Consider the following 20,389-nt stretch of genomic DNA (forward strand, 5'->3'; position numbering starts at 1 on the left):
GTTGCCTCCCAGGGTTCACGAAGCTGGATTGGAAAGGGTGGAGCCAGGACTTGAACTGTGCACTTTGATATGGGATAGGGACATCCCAAGAGGTCTCAACTGCTATGCCACATGCCCATCCCAGGACTTCTATATCCTTGCTGATTTGCCCCCAGTGTGTTCTGTAGATTGCTGAGAGAGGTGTGTTGAAGTCTACAACTGTTGCTTCGGATTTGTTCTCTCTCTTTTTTTTTTTTTTGACAGGCAGAGTGGATAGTGAGAGAGAGAGAGACAGAGAGAAAGGTCATCCTTTTTGCTGTTGGTTCACCCTCCAATGGCCACTGTGACCGGCGCATTGTGCTGATCCAAAGCCAGGAGCCAGGTGCTTCTCCTGGTCTCCTATGCGGGTGCAGGGCCCAAGGACCTGGGCCATCCTCCACTGCTTTCCCGGGCCATAGCAGAGAGCTGGCCTGGAAGAGGGGCAACCGGGATAGAATCCGGCGCCCCAACCGGGACTAGAACCCGGTGTGCCGGTGCTGCAAGGCGGAGGATTAGCTTGTTGAGCCACGGCGCCGGCCTCGGATTTGTTCTCTTTCTCCTTGCAGTTCTGTCTGTACTTAACGTATTTTTGAGGCTCTGTATTATATGTATCAACATGTATGGTTGTTTTGTCCCCTTCATTAGTTGATTCTTTTATCATTCTGAAATGACCTCTGTCCTTAGTAATATTTGTTGGTTTAAAATTTGCTCGTTAGTAGTAATATAGAGAATCCAGCCTTTCTTTTTTTTTTTTTTTTTCCTCTTAAGATGTATTTATTGGGACCGGCACTGTGGTACAACGGTTAAAGCCCTGGCCTGAAGCGCTGGCATCCTGTATAGGTGCCGTTTCTAGTTCTGGCTGCTGCTCTTCCAATCCAGCTCTCTGCTATGGCCTGGGATAGCAGTGGAGGATGCCCCAAGTCCTTGGGCTCCTGCACCTGTGTGGGAGACCTGGAAGAAGCTCCTGGCTTTGGATCAGCTCAGCCATCTGGGGGAGTGAACCAGTGGATGGAAGACCCCTCTTTCTTTGTCTCTACCTCTCTCTATAACTCTTTCAAATAATAAAATAAATTTTTAAAAAATGTATTTATGGGGCTGGCGCCATGGCTCACTTGGTTAATCCTCCGCCTGCAACTCCGGCATCCCATATGGGTACTGGGTTCTAGTCCCGGTTGCTCCTCTTCCAGTCCAGCTCTCTGCTATGGTCCGGGAGGGCAGTGGAGGATGGCCCAAGTGTTTGGGCTCCTGTACCCACATGGGAGACCAGGAGGAAGCACCTAGCTCCTGGCATCGGATTGGCATAGCGCCAGCCGTGGCGGCTATTTGGGGAGTGAACCAACGGAAGGAAGACCTTTCTCTCTGTCTCTCTCTTTCACTGTCTATAACTCTACCTGTCACATAAAAAAAAAGTATTTATTTATTTGAAAGGCAGAGCAACAGACTGGGAGAGACAGAGAGATCTTCCATCCACTAGTTCACTCCCTAAATGGCCACAACAGCCAGGTGAGGGACAGGCCGAAGCCAGGAGCCAAAAACTCAACCCAGGTTTCCCCCATGGATGGCAGGGACCCAAGTACTTGAGCCATCACCCACTGCCTTCCTAGGTGCATTAGCAGGAAACTAGGTCATAAGCATTCCAGTATGGGATGTAGGCGTCCCAAGTGGCAAAAAATCTGCCCTTGTCCAGTGAAACTTTTGGTGCTGATAGAAATGTTCTGTATGGGCCGGTGCTGCAGCTCAATAGGCTAATCATCCACCTGCGGCGCCGGCACCCTGGGTTCTAGTCCCGGTCGGGGCGCCAGATTCTGTCCCAGTTGCTCCTCTTCCAGTCTAGCTCTCTGCTGTGGCCGAGGAGTGCAGTGGAGGATGGCCCAGGTCCTTGGGCCCTGTACCCGTGTGGGAGACCAGGAGAAGCACCTGGCTCCTGGCTTCACATCAACGTGGTGCGCCGGCCACCATTGGGGGGTGAACCAACGGAAAAGGAAGACCTTTCTCTCTGTCTCTTTCTTTCTCTGTCCACTCTGCCTGTCAAAGAAAGAAAAAAAGAAAGAAATGTTCTGTATGCTTACTGTTCAGAATGGTTAGCTCTTGCTACATTTTTTGTTGACATCTCCTACTTTGTAATCCCCTCCTTGACCTCCTTTATCTGCAGTTTCTCCCACCTGCACAAAAAGTGCTTGGAGGTCAACTTAGGTGGTTTTTAATAAAAAGGAAGAAAACCTGATGCGATAGTAGAGAGGGTAAGCCTAGAAGATGGACCCATGCTTCAGTTGTAACTCTCAGTGGGAGTGGCTGTTGCCTTGGACAAGTCACACAGCCTCTTGGTAAGCATCTCTGAGAGGAAGTAACACCTGCTTCATGGAGCTGATCTGAGGATAGAATGAGATACTGTGTTTAAGAGTGCTCAGCACAATTCCTGGCATCTCCGAAGCACTCTGTGAGAGCTGCTCTTTTATTTATTTATTTATTTATTTATTTGACAGGCAGAGTTAGAGACAGAAAGGTCTTCCTTCCGTTGTTTCACCCCCCAAATGGCTGTCACGGCCGGCGCGCTGCACTGATCCGAGGCCAGGAGCCAGGTGCTTTCTCCCAGTCTCGCATGCGAGTGCAGGGGCCCAAGCACTTGGGCCATCCTCCACTGCCTTCCCGGGCCACAGCAGAGAGCTGGCCTGGAAGAGGAGCAACTGGGACCAGAACCCTGCCGCCCATATGGGATCCTGGCGCTTCAAGGTGGAGGATTAACCAAGTGAGCCACGGTGCCGGCCCCTAGAGAGCTGTTCTTATATTATTACTGGCATGAAGGGATAGGGATTTGGAACAGATGGAAAGTCCTTGAAGTGCACAACATTTTAAGTAATAACAATACTTCCTTTGGGACATTACTCCAGATTAGATGGTGAATCTTTGTTACTTTGACAAATGAACTTCATAATTATTGATTCATTTTTGAATATTTATTTATTTGAAAGGCAGAACAACAGAGAGAGGAGGAAAGACAGAAAAAGAAAGACCTTGCATCTGCTGGTTCACTCTCCAAATGGCTGCCGGAGCCAGGGATGGGCCAGGGTGAAGCCAAGAGCCAGGAGCTGCATCCAGGTTTCCCACATAGATGGCAAGGGGCCAAGTACCTGGGTGATCTTCCACTGCCTTCCCAGGTGCATTAGCAGGAAGCTGGATCAGAAGCAGAGCAGTTGGGCCTCGATCTGGCACTCCTGATACAGGATGCTGGCATTGGAGGTGATAGCTTAACCCGTTGCAGTACAATCCCAGCTCCATCTTTCATTATTTTAAAAAATGTAACTATTAAATGCATCTCTTCATGGTTTTGTTATGTGTAACAATAAAGACTTAGATTTTATTTGCTATATAGAGTATTTTTTCATTTAAATTTTCATTTATTTTTTAAATTTTCTATTCATAAGTTTTTATTTCTTCAAGGATATATATGTACCACTTTCTCTTTCTCTCTCTCTCTTTTTTTTTTAAAGATTTATTGATTTATTTGAAAGGCAGAGTTACAGAGAGGCAGAGAGAGATCTTCCATATGCTGGTTCACTCCCCAAATGGCCGTAATGGCTGGAGCTGGGCCAATCTGAAGCCAGGAGCCAGGCACTTCTTCTGGATCTCCCATGTGGGTACAGGGGCCCAAGCACTTGGGCCATCTTATACTGCTTTCCCAGGCCATTAGCAGAGAGCCGAGTTGGAAATGGAGCATCTGGCACTCAAACTGGAGCCCATACAGGATGCCAGCATTGCAGGCGGCAGCTTTACCTGCTGCGGCGGTTTTACGCGCTTCACCACAGTGCCTGTCTCCCCCCACCCCCCACACACACTTTTTAAGTGTTTTTATTTTATTTATTTTATTTTATTTTTGACAGGCAGAGTGGACAGTGAGACAGAGAGAGAGAGAGAAAGGTCTTCCTTTGCCGTTGGTTCACCCTCCAATGGCCGCTGCAGCCGGCGCATCGTGCTGATCCGAAGCCAGGAGCCAGGTGCTTCTCCTGGTCTCCCATGCGGGTGCAGAGCCCAAGGACTTGGGCCATCCTCCACTGCCTTCCCGGGCCATAGCAGAGAGCTGGCCTGGAAGAGGGGCAACCGGGACAGAATCCGGTGCCCCGACGAGGACCAGAACCCGGTGTGCCGGCGCCACAAGGCGGAGGATTAGCCTGTTGAGCCACGGCGCCGGCCTTATTTTATTTATTTGAAATACAGGGTTACAGGGAGAGAGCTAGAGAGAGACAGATCTTCCCTCCACTGGTTCCCTCTCCAAATGGCCATGATGACTGGGGCTGGGCCAGGCCAAAGCCAGGACTCAACTCCACGTGTGCAGGGGCCATCTTCTGCTGCTTTCGCAGGCACATGAACTGGGAACTGGCTTGGAAGTGGAGCAGTTGAGACTTGAACCGCCACCTGTAAGGCATGCTGGTGTCATAGGTGGAGGTTCTCAGTGCACCACAGGCCCACACTGCCACCTTCTTTTTTGGCTTAGGAACAGTTTGTTCCTTTTCAGTAAGGATCATCTCAGGGTATCTCAGGAGCCCATGTAAGGCAATCCGACCATGAGCTCTGTCGGTATGGTGGCACATCTTGGGTGCTTTGTTCACCTGGATACATTCGATGACCAGAAATCAGCATCCAAACCCTTATTAAGTTCAGCATTTCTCTCTACTGTTTTTTTTTTTTTTATTTTTTTATTTTTTTTTATTTTTGACAGGCAGAGTGGACAGTGAGAGACAGAGACAGAGAGAAAGGTCTTCCTTTTGCCGTTGGTTCACCCTCCAATGGCCGCCGCGGTAGCGCGCTGCGGCCGGCGCACCGCGCTGATCCGATGGCAGGAGCCAGGTGTTTATCCTGGTCTCCCATGGGATGCAGGACCCAAGTACTTGGGCCATCCTCCACTGCACTCCCTGGCCACAGCAGAGAGCTGGCCTGGAAGAGGGGCAACCGGGACAGGATCGGTGCCCCGACCGGGACTAGAACCCGGTGTGCCGGCGCCGCAAGGCGGAGGATTAGCCTATTGAGCCGCGGCGCCGGCCTCTCTCTACTGTTTTAAGCTGTGCAACAATTCAGCACCTGTGTCCAGCCCCGCTGTTTGTGTTGGGCACACCTACCCATGGACAGTGGTTGCTTCTGGAATGTGTGACATCTTTCAGATACTTGTTGGCTTTTTGAATATGCATACCTTGATGGCCTGGGCAGTTTCTTGGGTATTAATCGAGCGAATACAAAGATTTGAGCCTTGATTTGCATGATATTGGGGCTTTCTGGATCCAGTGAATAGCGAACCATTTTCACAGATCAACTAAGGCTGCTTACAGGAAGAGGAAAGTGGAGTATTAACTTCTGCTGCTCCCATCACTCCTGTACTGAGCAGCCTGTGTCTGTGAGATACTGATTGGAAACGGGGACGTGGTACACTTCCCCCTTTAGAAACACACATTGTGTATGGAGCTGTCTTAGGAGGTCTAGAAGTCTGAAAACAATCCTTTTAGAATCAATACAATAAACATTTGGTGTCAAATCTACAGTGGTTGCTAGGTTTAATCTTGGCATTACTGCAGCCCTAGATCTCCATCCTCTACAGTCGTTTTCTTTTCTTTTTTTTTTTTTTTAAGATTTATTTATTTATTTGAAAGAGTTACACAGAGGAGAGGCAGAGAGAGAGAGAGAGAGAGAGAGAGAGAGAGAGAGAGAGGTCTTCCATCTGCTGATTCACTCCCAGATGGCCGCAAAGGCTGGAGCTGCGCCAGTTTGAAGCCAGGAGCCAGGAGCTTCTTCCGGGTTTCCCAGGTGGGTGCAGGGGCCCAAGTACTTGAGCCATCTTCTACTGCTTTCTCGGGCCATAGCAGAGAGCTGGATTGGAAGTGCAGCCAGGTGTAAAACAGCACCCATATGGGATGCCAGCACTGCAAGTGGTGGTTTTACCTGCTGTGCCACAGCGCTGGCCCCAACAGTAGTTTTTTTATGGGTGTCATTAGTTGAGCAAATAATTTGTTACTGCAATAATGAAGATATGACCTATGCTATAACAGAGCTAACAAATGATCTGGGTACATGAAGAAAGGCCTGTAAAGTGAATGTGCTCATGCCATAGGGAGCGCTTTGCAAAGGGTCAGAGAAGCCTAGTGCCAGAGGCACAGCCAAGGACCATGGAGGTGACATTGGAGCAGGGCCTTGAAGAATGTCTAGGATTTCTCAGAATGTTAGCAAAGTAGTATATGTACATATATATATTATATATAACATATTAAAATATATAGATACCTTTTTTAAATTAAAAAAAAAAAAAGAGAAGCAAATGCAGATTATTGCCACAGTGCATATTTAGAAACTTAGGCACATAGAAAACAGCCCTAAGCAGTGGTTAATGCCTGATGAGTGCGGATGGCCGGGTTCATCCCCAGAGTTGAGAGAAGCAAGCATCCCTGTAGACACTGTCTTCCATTAAGGAATACAGAAAAGCAGGACGTTTTGCCTCAGTAATTGCCAGGTCATTTTAATTAAAGTAGTAACATAATTTCTCCAATAAGTTAACACCTGTTGAGTGGTCCAGACTCTCATTTAGTCAAGAAGTTCACACTGTTAATCTAGACTGTGGGTAATCATTGACAAATTGCTGCCCTTTGGTCCTGCCCCCCCCCACCTTTCCCCTGCATTCCTCCCTCCCTCCCTCCCACCCTCCCTCCCTCCCTCCCTCCCTCCTTCCTTCCTTCCTTTTTCTTTATTCTGTTTCTTTCTTTCATTTATTTACTTGAAAGAGTTACAGAGAGGCAGAGGCAGTGGGGGGAGAGAGAGAAAGTCTATCTGCTGGTTCACTCCCCAAATGGCTGCACAGCTGGAGCTGCACTGATCTGAAGCCAGGAGCCAGGAGTTTCTTCCAGGTCTCCCACACGGGTGCAGGGCTCCAAGGACTTGGGCCATCCTTCACTGCTTTTCCAGGCCATAGCAGAGAGCTGGATTGGAATTGGAGCAGCTGGGACTCGAACCAGTGCCCATATGGGATGCAGGCACTGCAGGTGGCAGCTTTACCAGCTAAGCCATAACGCCAGCCCTAAAGCAGTGTTTTTCTTTTTTAAAGATTTTATGTATGTATGTATGTATGTATGTATTTGGGGCCTAGAGTAAGAGAGAGAAAGATCTTCCATCCCCTGGTTCACTCCTGAAATGGCCACAACAGCCAGAGCTGGGCTGAGCCAAAGCCAGGAGCCAGGAGCTACTTCTAGGCCTCCCATCTGGTGCAGGGGCCCAAGCACTTAGGCCGTCTTCTGCTGCTTCTCCAGGTGCATTAGCAGGGAGCTGGATGGGAAGTGTAGAGGCTGGGACTGCAACCAGTATTCAGAGGGATGCAGGTGTCTCAGGCTGAGGCTTAGCCCACCGAGCCACAAGACCAGCCCCAAGCCTGAATCTTTGGCTACAATACAATTTTGTGTTCATGTAAGACCATTAGCAGTTACTAGAAGCAGCATTGTTTTATTGGTTTAAATGCTATTGTAGTTACTTAGATAGCCTGCCCAATTTTGTTCTAAAATACTATAACGAAAATGTATGGATGGGGACCGGTGCTGTGGTGTAGTGGATAAAGTCACCGCCTGCAGTGCCGGTATCCCATATGGGCGTCGGTTTGAGTCCCACTGATCATCCGATCCAGCTCTCTGCTGTGGCCTGGGAAGGAGTGGAGGATGGCCCAAGCGCTTGAGCCCCTACACCCGCTGTGGGAGACTCGGAAGAACCTCTGGCTCCTGGCTTCGGATTGGTGTAACTGCGCCTTTGTGGCCAATTGGGGAGTGAACCAGCGGACGGAAGACCTCTCTCTCTTTGCCTTTCCTCCTCTCTCTGTGTAACTCTTTCAAATAAATAAATAAATATTTAAAAAGTATTTAAAAATTACATTTGGATAAAAATACATGGATAAATGAAATATTTTTTAAAATATTAAAAAGCTTACTTTTTCCCTGTCCCTAATTCTCTCCAGAAGCACTACTTTTAGAAGATTCTTAATGGGGGTGGCATTGTGGAGTAGCAGGTTAAGCTTCCACCTATGATGTCATGGCCTGCAACACTGGTATTGCATATGGGTGCCAATTTGGTCCTGGCTTCTCCACTTCCAGTCCAGCTCCCTGCTAATGGCCTGAGAAAGCAGCCAAGGATGGCCCAAGTTCATGGGTCCCTGCCACTGACCTGGGAGGCCCAGATGGAACTCCAGGCTCCTGGCTTCAGCCTGGCCCAGCCCTGGCCATTGTGTCCATTTGGGGAGTGAACCAGCAGATGGAAGATCTTTCTCTCTCTCTGCCTCTCTCTGTCTGTAACTTTGCCTTTCAAATAAATAAAAAAAAATATAAAAAATGATTCTTACATGACCTATTAGACATATATAGATACACTTTATCACTGTCTGCATATTCTTTTTTCTTATAGTTTCTTTAATCAAATGGCATCATTCAGTTTATTGTTCAGTTTATGCCTATATATTTGCAAGATTGTTTCATGTTAGCACATCTGAAATTTGCCTTATTTTCAACCGCTAGATTTTATTCTATTGTATACATACATCATAACTGATTTAACTGTTGCTTTATATTTAGTTTAAAAAGGCAAATAAAACACAGAATTCCAGCTTAATTTTATTCAAAAGACTGAGAGATAGAGATCTTGTCTTCGCTGGTCACACCCCAGATGTCTAAGCCAGGAGCTGGGAACTCAGTCCAGGTCTCCCCCATGGGGAAGGGATGTCTCCCAGGGTCTGCGTCAGCAGGAAGCTGGAGTCAGGCACGGAGCTGGATGTTCAGCCTGCACGCTCCAGTGTGGGATGTGTGTTCCAAGCAGTGTCTTCAGCTGCTTGGCCAAGTGGCCACTCCTGAGCTTTTATAAATTATTAGGTCTTTTTGTATTTTCTTAAATGCATATGTGAGTAAATCTGTTAGATAAGTTCCAGGAAGTTGGAATTGCTGGGTCAAAGAGATATGTATGCGTTCAGATAGATCCCCCCCCCCCCACTTTTTTTTTGGCCAAATTGCTTTCTAAAAATTTGAACCGATTTATATGTTCCAAAAATGTGAGTGAACTGCCCAGTATTTAATGTTAACAGTGTGAGAAGTGCTCTCATTATTCAGCATGTGTAGAAGCATGATTTGGGTAGAAGCTATTTTGTGGTTTCTAGCTGGGCTGTAAAGGCTGGGCCTGATCCAGGTCTCTCAGGTGGGTGGCAGGAGTCCAGGTACCTCAGCCGGCACTGCTGCCTTCCAGGGGCTGCGTCGTCAGGAAGCTGGAGTGGAGCGAGGAGCTAGAGGCAGGTGTTGTGTCGTTTTTTTTTTTTTTAAAGATGTACTTACTTATTTGAAAGTCAGAGTTACACAGAGAGAGGAGGAGAGACAGAGAGAGAGAAAGAGAGAGAGAGAGAGGGAGGTCTTCCATCCGCTGGTTCACTCCTTAGTTGGCCGCCATGGCTGCAGTTACGCCGATCCTAGTCATCTGGGGGTGTGAACCAGTGGATGGCAACTTTCTCTCTGTGTCTGTTTCTCTGCCTCAGATAAATAATAAAACTGAAAAATACAAAAACTCACCTTTTAATTTCAGTTTTCGTTTTTCAGGAACTTTTGACTTGCCCTCCCTCATGAGTGTGTAACAAATTTAGCTCTCAAATAATGCATTTATATACATACATGCCTGTGCCTGATCATTGCCTCACATTGGAGAACAGGTGCCTCAAAGTTGCCCACCTGACCATTAAGAACTGTGGTCTGTTGCTTGTTTCCTAGATGAGCCGCTCTTGGTTTTCTCTGGTCCTGGAACCTCTCCTCTCCTTCGTCCTTCCTGCTGCCCTTTCTGTTTCCGCCCTGAGCCCAAGGGACTTCTCGGGAAGTTCTTCTGGCAGCTGCAAAGGGGGCTCCACGCTGTGGACAGGCCCCTCTGTGTCGCAGCTGTCACGTGTGAGCTGTCGCCTCCTCACCCCATGCTATTTATCTTACGCATAGTTTTTTCAAGTTTATATTGTCAGATCTTTCACAAATGTACTGTTACTTTTAAAAAAACATAAACTAGTTAATCCTTCTAGGTAATTAAGAGTTGATTATAATTCAGTTTTTTTTTTTTTAAACTTCTACTTTGGAGTCTATTGGGAAACTTTGGATTTAAGTTTTCTATACACTTTAAAATTGGAGATAAATCATTGCTTCTTGGTATTGAGAATTTAATTAAAGTAATAGAAGTGTGCTTACCTATATTTCGAGGTACATGTTCAAATAGGAAAAGCCAGAGAACCCTTGGTAGAAGGACGTAATGCACTGACTGATTTATAATGCTATCATTTCTTCATTTACAGGTAGGCGGAAACCAAGAGCACACCGGCCCCGTTCTCCAATATTGGAAGAAAAAGATATCCCGCCCCTTGAATTTCCCAAGTCCTCTGAGGATTTAATGGTGCCTAATGAGCATATAATGAATGTTATTGCCATTTACGAGGTACTGCGGAACTTTGGCACTGTGTTAAGATTGTCTCCTTTTCGCTTTGAGGACTTCTGTGCAGCTCTGGTGAGCCAAGAGCAGTGCACGCTCATGGCTGAGATGCATGTTGTGCTTCTGAAAGCAGTTCTGCGTGAAGAAGACACTTCCAATACCACCTTTGGACCTGCTGATCTGAAAGACAGTGTGAATTCCACGCTGTACTTCATAGACGGGATGACGTGGCCTGAGGTGCTGCGGGTGTACTGTGAGAGCGATAAGGAGTACCATCACGTGCTTCCCTACCAGGAGGCGGAGGACTACCCCTACGGACCAGTCGAGAACAAGATCAAAGTCCTGCAGTTCTTAGTTGACCAGTTTCTTACGACAAATATCGCTCGGGAGGAACTGATGTCTGAGGGAGTGATCCAGTATGATGACCATTGTAGGGTTTGCCACAAACTTGGGGATTTGCTCTGCTGTGAGACGTGCTCTGCAGTGTACCACTTGGAATGCGTGAAGCCACCTCTTGAGGAGGTGCCGGAGGACGAGTGGCAGTGTGAAGTCTGTGTAGCGCACAAGGTGCCTGGTGTGACTGACTGTGTTGCTGAAATCCAAAAAAACAAACCATACATTCGACATGAGCCCATCGGATATGACCGCAGTCGGAGGAAATACTGGTTCTTAAACCGAAGACTCATAATGTAAGTCCATCTGGTCCTGAATTTGTGTATATATTTTAAGTTAAACCCATCTTCTTCATGGTTGACGTTACAGAGCTGTGCTGTTGAGGTGGTATAGACCGTTAGGATTTAACGGTGAGCTGTGTAATCGCTGGCTTGCAGGAATATCTGCACTGAAGCGTTTTTTAGGTTGTGAAGACGGCGCGTCTGAAAGAATCCAAGAGTGCACTCTGGCTCTGGTGCCTAGGACAGGAAGCAGGGCGTCGCTGGGGCCTGCCTGGGCCGGGCTCCCCCGCAGAGCCGCTCTCCGACCTCTCTGCATGTAAAACAGAGCGACATGAAGGCTGTCTTACAAACAACCAAAAACCCAGCAGGCTGTCTGAGGAAAGGTCAGTTCTGCCTGCTGGTTAGTCTTCTAGAAGGTTCCCCGCTGACTCGGGCTCAGGATCTGGCTTCCGTGTGCCTCAGGGTTTTAGGAAGCTCCTCTGGGCAGGCCAGTGGCGAGGTCAGGAGACAGTGTGGGAAAATTCAGGGTTCCCCTCGGTCTGCATGGTGGCAGGGTGTAGTGTGGCCTGAGAACTGGTCACTTGTAGAGACCTGGATTTTCCGGGTGCTGGGGTGAAAGGACCAATGGAGCAGGGCGTGGAGTCCAGGAGATGAGACTTTCATCAGCGTGGCTGTCAAGGAATCGGAATCTGTTCTGATCCGAGCCTCGGTGCACGTGAGTGGTTTGGACTTAGCTGGAAGCCTGTGCTGTTTTCTCTGCCTCTGGGGTCTGCAGGTCGCTGGTGTTAACGCCCTCCTGTGGGCTGGTTTTCATGCAGTGGGGTTTGCAGGGGGCACACTCAGCCTTGATTCTGGGAACATCTCTTGGTTGCCTCCTCATCACTTTCCCTGTTTTGTCTGTCTTGAGCTCTTATTTCAATGAACACTGATCGCTGAACTTCTGTTTCAGTCTTCTGATTGTCTTACCCTTTTCTCCTCAGTTTTCCTTGGGGAGGGGGAGTGTGTGTGTTGCTGGGTTTTCTGTGAGATCCCCTTATCTTGTTTGGTCTTCCAGCTGCACCATTTAGTTTTTCCTTTCTGATACCATATTTTTTTCTAAGAGCTCTTTTGTTAGAGTTTTTCCTCCCATGGGCATCCTCAGAAATTGTATTAGTAATGTTTTTTCCCCATCTGTTTCTGTTAAGTTGCTGCTGCTTTTATTTATTTATTATTTGTTTTTTAAAATAAAGTGTCAGGGTTTTTTTTTTTTAAGATTTATTTATTTGGGAAGCAGTGTTAAAGAGAGACACAGAGATGGATCTTCTGTTTGTTCACTCCCCAGATGGCCATAGCAGCTGGAGGTGGGCCAACGTGGGTGCAAGGGCCCAAGCAGTTGGGCCATCTTCCACTGCTTCTCCAGGCCATTAGCAGGGAGCTGGATTGGAAGTGGAGCAGCTGGGACTTGAACCTGTGCCCATTTGGGATGCTGGTGCTGCAGGTGGAGGCTTGACCTAATACGCCACAGCCTTGGCCCCAACTTGCTACTTCTTGCTGTCTGTTGTGGTCTCTCCCATCCTCAGATGACTGTCCCTTTCTGTTCCTGATTATCTTTGTGGAACTACAGTTGGAACTCTGAGCAAGTGGGTGTGCCTTAGCAATTCTGAGCTTAACTGTGTTATTGAGGAATCCCTGATGTCAGTGTCTGTAGCTCTTTCCTCTAGAACTGGTTAAGAGGCCCAGAGGGACCTTTTCCTGTGACCTCCTTGGGACATTCAGGTCTAGCTCTGGTGTTCCGGTGGCTTTGTGATGTGGCTGTGTGTACAGCACACATAGTATTTTCCGAGTATGGTGTTAGTTAAAGCCTCTGTTTTCTGGAGAGCACCTTTGTTCACAGCTGAGTCTCTAGGAGCTCTTGGTCCAGAGATTCTCATTTTTATTTCCTCCAGAGACTAAGCCTACACTGGTGTGTGGCTTGCAGGGAGAGTCTGGGACGTGCTGCTCCTCTCTGCCAGTGCCTTGTGAGTGTGACTTAGGTTGGTTCTCAGCTTCATCCTTTTGGCTTGAAATTGGGCTTTCTTGGCTCTGCTGAGGCAGTAATCACTTGTCCATCTGCTTTCTGCTTCCACAATTTTTTCTGTTTCCTATTTTCCCTTGTGAGTTTGTGTCTTTAAAAATATTTCTTTAACATAGTTTTAAGAGAGTTTCAAGAGAGAGCAAAATTAGATCTGTCACCTTAACCCAGAAAGTGATGTGAAAAACAATATATAAAGTCTTTTTAAAAATACTTATTTTTATTATTTATCTGAAAGTCAGCGTTACACAGAGAGATGCAGAGAGAGAGAGAGAGAGAGAGAGAGAGATCGAGAGAGATCTTCCATCCGCTGGTTCACTCCCCAGTTGGCCGCAACGGCTGGAGCTGCGCCGATCCAAAGCCATGAGCCAGGAGCTTCTTCCAAGTCTCCCAGGCGGGTACAGGGGCCCAAGGACTTGGGCCATCTTCTACTGCTTTCCCAGGCCATGGCAGAGAGCTGGATAGGAAGTGGAGCAGCTGGGACTCGAACCGGTGCCCATATGGGATGTTGGCACTGCAGGCGGTGGCCTTACTCGCTACGCCACAGCACCGACCCCACAATATATAAAGTCTTAAGTGTACATGTTATGTCTGGGTTTTGATTAGTTATTTTTAAAAAGATGATTTTTTTTCTTCCACTAATCTCTCAATATCTGGTCGTAGTGTTCACTGTGCAACATTTTTTGGCATCTTACTTTCCAAGTGGTAGCCAGAAACCTTTGTGGCAGGGTCATTACAGATGGTGAGAGAAATGTCAGTGCATTTTGATTTGCGTGTAAAGCTGCACTGTGACAGTTCCGTCACCGCCTGCCTGAGAGCCTGGTGCCTGTGCTCTCTGTAGACATGGGGCAGTGAACAGGCCAGGCTCCATCTGCCTCAGATGCTTCCTGAAAGGAACCAGAGTCGTCTGGCTTACTGTGCACACAGGAGGAAGGGAAACTTGGTCATGCTCTTGCTCTCATTTTCAGGCTGTCCTGCCCAGTCCCGCCCCTTCTCTGCCTTTTGGGTATTCCTTCTACTGCCCCTTTCCTTCCCCGGCTGCCCCTCATGGCTAGAGAGACCACGGTGGGTTTTGTCCATGTCCGGATAAACCTTGACATCCTTGAGGCCTACTGCACAGTACCCAGTGGTCTGAACATAGAACTAGTCTGAAGGTTTAGTAATACACTTAATGTATGCCTCACAGTATCCTAAGCATTTTATGTGCCTTTTTGGACAGTCCTTTCAACTGCCCAATAATTTAGGTGCTATTTTGTCTGCATTTTGTAGGTGAAGACACTAGAGCTTAGCAAGGTTAAATAATTTGCCCTTGGATTTGTCAAGAGACTCTGGCTTTTAGGAGTGGGACTTAGGATTTTTTCTGAAAGTTTTTAAGAATATTTTCAATACTGATTTGTTTCTGCAGTCTGTAGTTTCTTGGAAAGACCGAAACTTGCATTGGTTTAGCAGTTTAAACCAGTGCTTATAACTGGATAAGAGATCCTGTAATGGTTTCTGTTAAATTTGTACTGTGTGCTTGTGAGATTTTTTGATATTTGAAATAAAAGTATTTTTTAGAAAATGTATATGAGATTAAGTGGCATTCCACCAAAGTTCTGCTTCCTGATATTTTGGAACCAATATCTAAAACCAATATATAATATTCAGGAACTTCAGAGTCTGTACTTCTTTGCCTGTAATTGGAAAAGTACAAACCTTGGAAATCATGTGACTCAAAGACCTTGGGAAGTTATCTTTATAAGCACCTAGTGAATAAATGTTTGGTACATTATTGATAGTCTACTTTTTTAAATTGTACAGATTCATTGTTATGTTTAGAAATACAGTTACTCGGCCAGCGCCGTGGCTCAACAGGCTAATACTCCCCCTAGCGGCGCCGGCACACCAGGTTCTAGTCCCAGTCGGGGCGCCGGATTCTATCCCGGTTGCCCCTCTTCCAGGCCAGCTCTCTGCTGTGGCCCCGGAAGGCAGTGGAGGATGGCCCAAGTCCTTGGGCCCTGTACCCGCATGGGAGACCAGGAGAAGCACCTGGCTCCTGCCATCGGATCAGCGTGGTGCGCCTGCCACAGCGGCCATTGGAGGGTGAACCAATGAAGACCTTTCTCTCTGTCTCTCTCTCACTGTCCACTCTGCCTGTCAAAAAAAAAAAAAAAAAAAAAAAAGAAATACAGTTACTTGGCGGGCGCCATGGCTCAATAGGCTAATCCTCCACCTGTGGCGCCGGCACCCTGGGTTCTAGTCCCAGTCGGGGCGCCGGATTCTGTCCCAGTTGCTCCTCTTCCTGTCCAGCACTCTGCTGTGGCCTGGGAGTGCAGTGGAGGATGGCCCAAGTCCTTGGGCCCTGCACCCGCATGGGAGACCAGGAGAAGCACCTGGCGCCTGGCTTCGGATCAGCGCGGTGCGCCAGCCACAGCGGCCATTGGAGGGTGAACCAACGGTAAAGGAAGACCTTTCTCTCTGTGTCTCTCTCTCTCTCACTGTCTACACTGCCTGTTAAAAAAAATCACTGTCCAATCTGCCTGTCAAAAAATAAAAATAAAAAATAAATACAGTTACTTAAATTTTTTTAAAAAGATTTACTTATTTATTTACTTGAGAGGCATAGTTACAGACAGAGAGAGGGAGAGACAGAGAGGTCTTTTACCCTCTGGTTCACTCTCTAAATGACCACAACAGCTGGAGCTGTGCTGATCTGAAGCCAGGAGCTTTGTTTGATCACTCACATGGGTGCGGGGGCCCAAGTACTTGGGTCATCCTCTACTGCTTTCCCAGTCCATTGGCAGCGAGCTTGATCAGAAATGGAGTAGCCGGGACTTGAACCGGTGCCCATATGGGATGCCAGCATTGCAGGCAGATGTTTAACCTACTACACCATAGCACCGACCCCTTAAATTTGTTTTAAGAGCTCTGATTGTAGACCCTCAAATTGCCTTTCTTGATGTATAGAAGAGTATGATTTTGGACAGAATAAGGGTATCTTTTTTCCTGGCTCTAATAATTTTGAGTATTTTCTGTATAAAACAGGAATTTTTAACATCATAGTGATAATTAGCTATTCTGTGTTGACATTTTTAGTTAATCTCTGAAAGGTTTTACATCTTCTCTGAAAATTAGGTTACAACAGTTTCAGTTGAAATCTGTAGTGGATTCCTTGTGGATTCCTAGTGAATGTTTTAAAGCCAGTCAGTTACTCAGGCAGGTTACAGTTGTAAGGAGGCTCAGAAAGGAGAGAGATGACTCTCAGTGCGCTGTAGCCCAGGGAGGGAGGGGGCGTGCCTGAAACAGCCTGTGCCAGCCAGCAGCTTTTTTTTTTTTTTTTTTTTTTGACAGGCTGAGTGGATAGAGAGAGACAGAAAGGTCTTCCTTTTTGCTGTTGGTTCACCCTCCAATGGCCGCTGCGGCCAGCGCATCTCGCTGATCCGAAGCCAGGAGCCAGGTGCTTCTCCTGGTCTCCCATGTGGGTGCAGGGCCCAAGGACTTGGGCCATCCTCCACTGCCTTCCCGGGCCATAGCAGAGAGCTGGCCTGGAAGAGGGGCAACCGGGATAGAATCTGGCGCCCCAACCAGGACTAGAACCCAGTGTGCCGGCGCCGCAAGGTGGAGGATTAGCCTGCTGAGCCACAGCGCTGGCCGCCAGCAGCTTTTGATTGTAATGTTAGCAGTCAATAGATGTTCAACTTTTCCATTATTTTATTTAATAAGAATTTTTTTGTTAGATTTATTTATCTGCAAGATAGAGTTAGAGAGAGAGGTTTTCTTTTTTCTTTTTCTTTTTTTATATTTTGACAGGCAGTTAGACAGGGAGAGACAGAAAGGTCTTCCTTCTGTTGGTTCACCCCCCAAATGGCTGCTACGGCTGGCGCTGTGCCAATCCGAAGCCAGGAGCCAGGTGCTTTTTCCAGGTCCCCCATGCGGGTGCAGGGCCCAAGCACTTGGGCCATCTTCCATTGCCTTCCCAGGCTACAGCAGAGAGCTGTACTGGAAGAGGAGCAACCGGGACAGAATCCGGTGCCCCAAGCAGGACTAGAACCCCGGGTACCGGTGCCGCAGGCGGAGGATTAGCCTAGTGAGCCGTGGCGCCGGCCCGAGAGAAAGGTTTTCTGTCTGCTGGTTCACTCCCCAAATGGTTGCAATGGCCAGAGCCGGGTTCATCCGAAGGTAGGTGCCAGGAACTTCTAGGTCTCCCATGTGGTTGGGCCTGAGCACTTGGGCCATCTCCTCCAGCTTTCCAAGGCCACAACCAGAGAGCTGGATCAGAAGTAGAGCAGCTAGGACTTGAACTGATGCCCATATGGGATGCTAGCATCAAAGGTGGCAGCTTTATCTGCTATGTCACAACACAGGCCCCTTAATAAGAATTTTAAAATGTTATTTGTGTAGGTTAGTAAAGCATATATGACAGACACAGAGGGAGAGGGAGAGATCGAGATCAAAAGAGAGGGGTCAGTATTGCTGTGTGGCAGGTAAAGCTGCTGGCATCCCATATGGGTGCCAGTTTGATTCCTGTCTTCTCTCTCTCTCTCTCTCTTCCTTTCTCTCTGAAACTTTGACTTTAAAATAAATAAACTTTGAAAAAGAAAAAGATCAATACATCTTCTGGCTGGCACCGTGGCTCACTAGGCTAATCCTCCACCTGCGGTGTGGGCACCCCAGGTTCTAGTCCCGGTTGGGGCGCTGGATTCTGTCCCAGTTGCTCCTCTTCCAGGCCAGCTCTCTGCTGTGGCCCGGGAAGGCAGTGGAGGATGGCCCAAGTGCTTGGCTCTGCATCCGCGTGGGAGACCAGGAGGAAGCACCTGGCTTCTGGCTTTGGATTGGCGCAGCGTGCTGGCCATGACGGCCATTTGGGGAGTGAACCAACAGAAGGAAGACCTTTCTGTCTGTCTTTCTCTCTCACGGTCTAACTCTGCCTGTCCAAAAAAAAAAAAAAAAAAAAAAACATCTTCCATCTACTGGTTCACTCCCCAAATGGCCTCAACAGCTGGGGCTGGACCAGCCTGAAGCCAGAAGCCAAGGGCTTCATCCAGGTCTCCCAGGTGGGTGCAAGGGCCCAAGGACTTGGGCCATGTTCTGCTGAGTTCCCAGTCCATTAGCAGGGAGCTGGATTAGAAGTAGAACAGATGCAACTGGAACCAGTGCTCATATGCTGTGACTATGTTGTAGACAGTGGCTTAACCTGCTGCGCCACAGCACCACCCCTATGGTGTACTTTTATTAAAAAATATAAATTTTTTTAAAAAACAGAGTGACAGAAGGAAGTTGGGGCAAGAGAAAGATATTGAAGTTGATTTCAAGATCTTCCATCAGCTTCTTCACTCCCCAAATGACCACAACAGCCAGGTCTGGGCCAGGCCAAAGCCAGGAGCCAGCACTCCATTCAGGTCTTCACTTGAGAAGCAGAGGCCTAAGCATTTGGGCCATATTCCACTGCCTTCCTAGGTATATTAACAGGAAGCTGGATTGGAAGTGCAGTTGCCAGGACTTGAACTGTTGCTCTAACATGGGTTGCAGGCATCGCAAGTGGCAGCTTTTAACCCACTGTGCCATTTGCTGGCCTCCGAGTTACACCCCTGGCTTGCTTTCTTTTTCTTTCTTTCTTTTTTTTTTTAATGAGATTTTGAGTCTCATTCTCTCTCTCTCTCTCTTTTTTTTTTTTTGACAGGCAGAGTGGATAGTCAGAGAGAGACAGAGAGAAAGGTCTTCTTTTTTGCCGTTGGTTCACCCTCCAATGGCCGCTGCAGCCGGCGCATTGTGCTGATCCGAAGCCAGGAGCCAGGTGCTTCTCCTGGTCTCCCATGCGGGTGCAGGGCCCAAGGACTTGGGCCATCCTCCACTGCACTCCCGGGCCACAGCAGTGACCTGGAAGAGGGGCAACTAGGATAGAATCCGGCGCCCTGACCAGGACTAGAACCCGGTGTTCCGGCGCCGCAAGGCAGAGGATTAGCCTGTTAAGCCTCAGCGCCGGCCACACCCCTGGCTTTCTACCCTGACTCCCGTTCTAGTTGCAGGACACCTGTTTACTTACTGGCTTTAATCGCCATTAGGCCTGTATCTGAATCCCTTCTGCCCATGCAGTTTCTCTTTGAAGCAGCCTCATGTACACCTCCATGCAGCAGACACCTCAAACGTAGCATGTCTAAAACAGAACTCATCGTTTCCTCCCATCACCTACTGCTCACCTCTCTTCCACATTTTTAACTTTGTGTTCCAGCCACATTGCACTTCCCGATATCAAAATTTGGAGGTTATCAAGGGCTGCTGTAACAAAGTGTCACGAAACAAGTGGCTTAAAACAGCAGGAATTTATGGACTCACTGTCCTGGGGGCCAGAGTCTGACATCGCAGCGTCCCCGAGGGCCTTCAGAAAGAACAGCAGGGCTGTTCCACACCCCTCTCCTAGCTTCTGGCCGACTTGGTGTTTCTGGGCCTCTAGACAGTTGCCTTACTTGACTCTCTACTTTTATCTTTTTTTTTTTTTTTTTTTTTTTTTTTTTTTTTTTTTTGACAGGCAGAGTGGATAGTGAGAGAGAGACAGAGAGAAAGGACTTCCTTTTTGCTGTTGGTTCACCCTCCAATGGCCACTGCGGGCGGCGCATCTTGCTGATCCGAAGCCAGGAACCAGGCGCTTCTTCTGGTCTCCCATTCGGGTGCAGGGCCCAAGCACTTGGGCCATCCTCCACTGCTTTCCTGGGCTATAGCAGAGAGCTGGCCTGGAAGAGGGGCAGCCGGGATAGAATCCGGCACCCTGACCAGGACTAGAACCCGGTGTGCTGGCGCCGCAAGGCGGAGGATTAGCCTGTTAAGCCATGGCGCCTGCCTCTGCTTTTATCTTCATACTATTTGTCTCTCTCTGCTCTCTCATTGATCTGATTCCTAAATTCAGGATGATTTCGTCTCAAGAAATTCTTGACTAATATCATCCACAAAAACCATGTTTCCAAATAATGTCACCCTCTGAGGTTTCAGGTGGACCTGAATTTTCGGGGAAACTATTCAGCCCAATGTACTGTGTTCCTTACTGTGGAATTTCTGTGGAAATAGAAATGAAATCCTGAAATTTACTGTTAGTCATTAACCTTCCCATCTGCCCTAGGTTAAAAGCCAAGAAACTAAAATGTAGACATACAGTATGCATGTTTGCTCTTAATTTTCTTTGTCACAAACGTTGTTGTCTTGTCCTTGCCTGGTCTCTGCGAAG

The 20,389-nt window shown here is 47.8% G+C and overlaps 1 protein-coding gene across 13 annotated transcripts in view; it reads left to right on the forward strand.

Annotated features, from left to right (window-relative positions):
- BPTF (bromodomain PHD finger transcription factor) overlaps positions 1-20,389 on the forward strand; it is a 137,847-nt gene that overhangs the window by 17,439 nt on the left and 100,019 nt on the right. For all 13 annotated transcript variants that reach the window (XM_062174940.1, XM_062174943.1, XM_062174950.1 and 10 more), the window contains exon 2: positions 10,337-11,159. In XM_062174940.1, coding sequence (XP_062030924.1) covers positions 10,337-11,159 — 823 coding nt within the window. The remainder of the gene's footprint in view (positions 1-10,336; positions 11,160-20,389) is intronic.

The sequence above is a fragment of the Lepus europaeus genome, chromosome 18, assembly GCF_033115175.1.
Source record: "Lepus europaeus isolate LE1 chromosome 18, mLepTim1.pri, whole genome shotgun sequence".
In the NCBI taxonomy this organism is placed as follows: domain Eukaryota; kingdom Metazoa; phylum Chordata; class Mammalia; order Lagomorpha; family Leporidae; genus Lepus; species Lepus europaeus.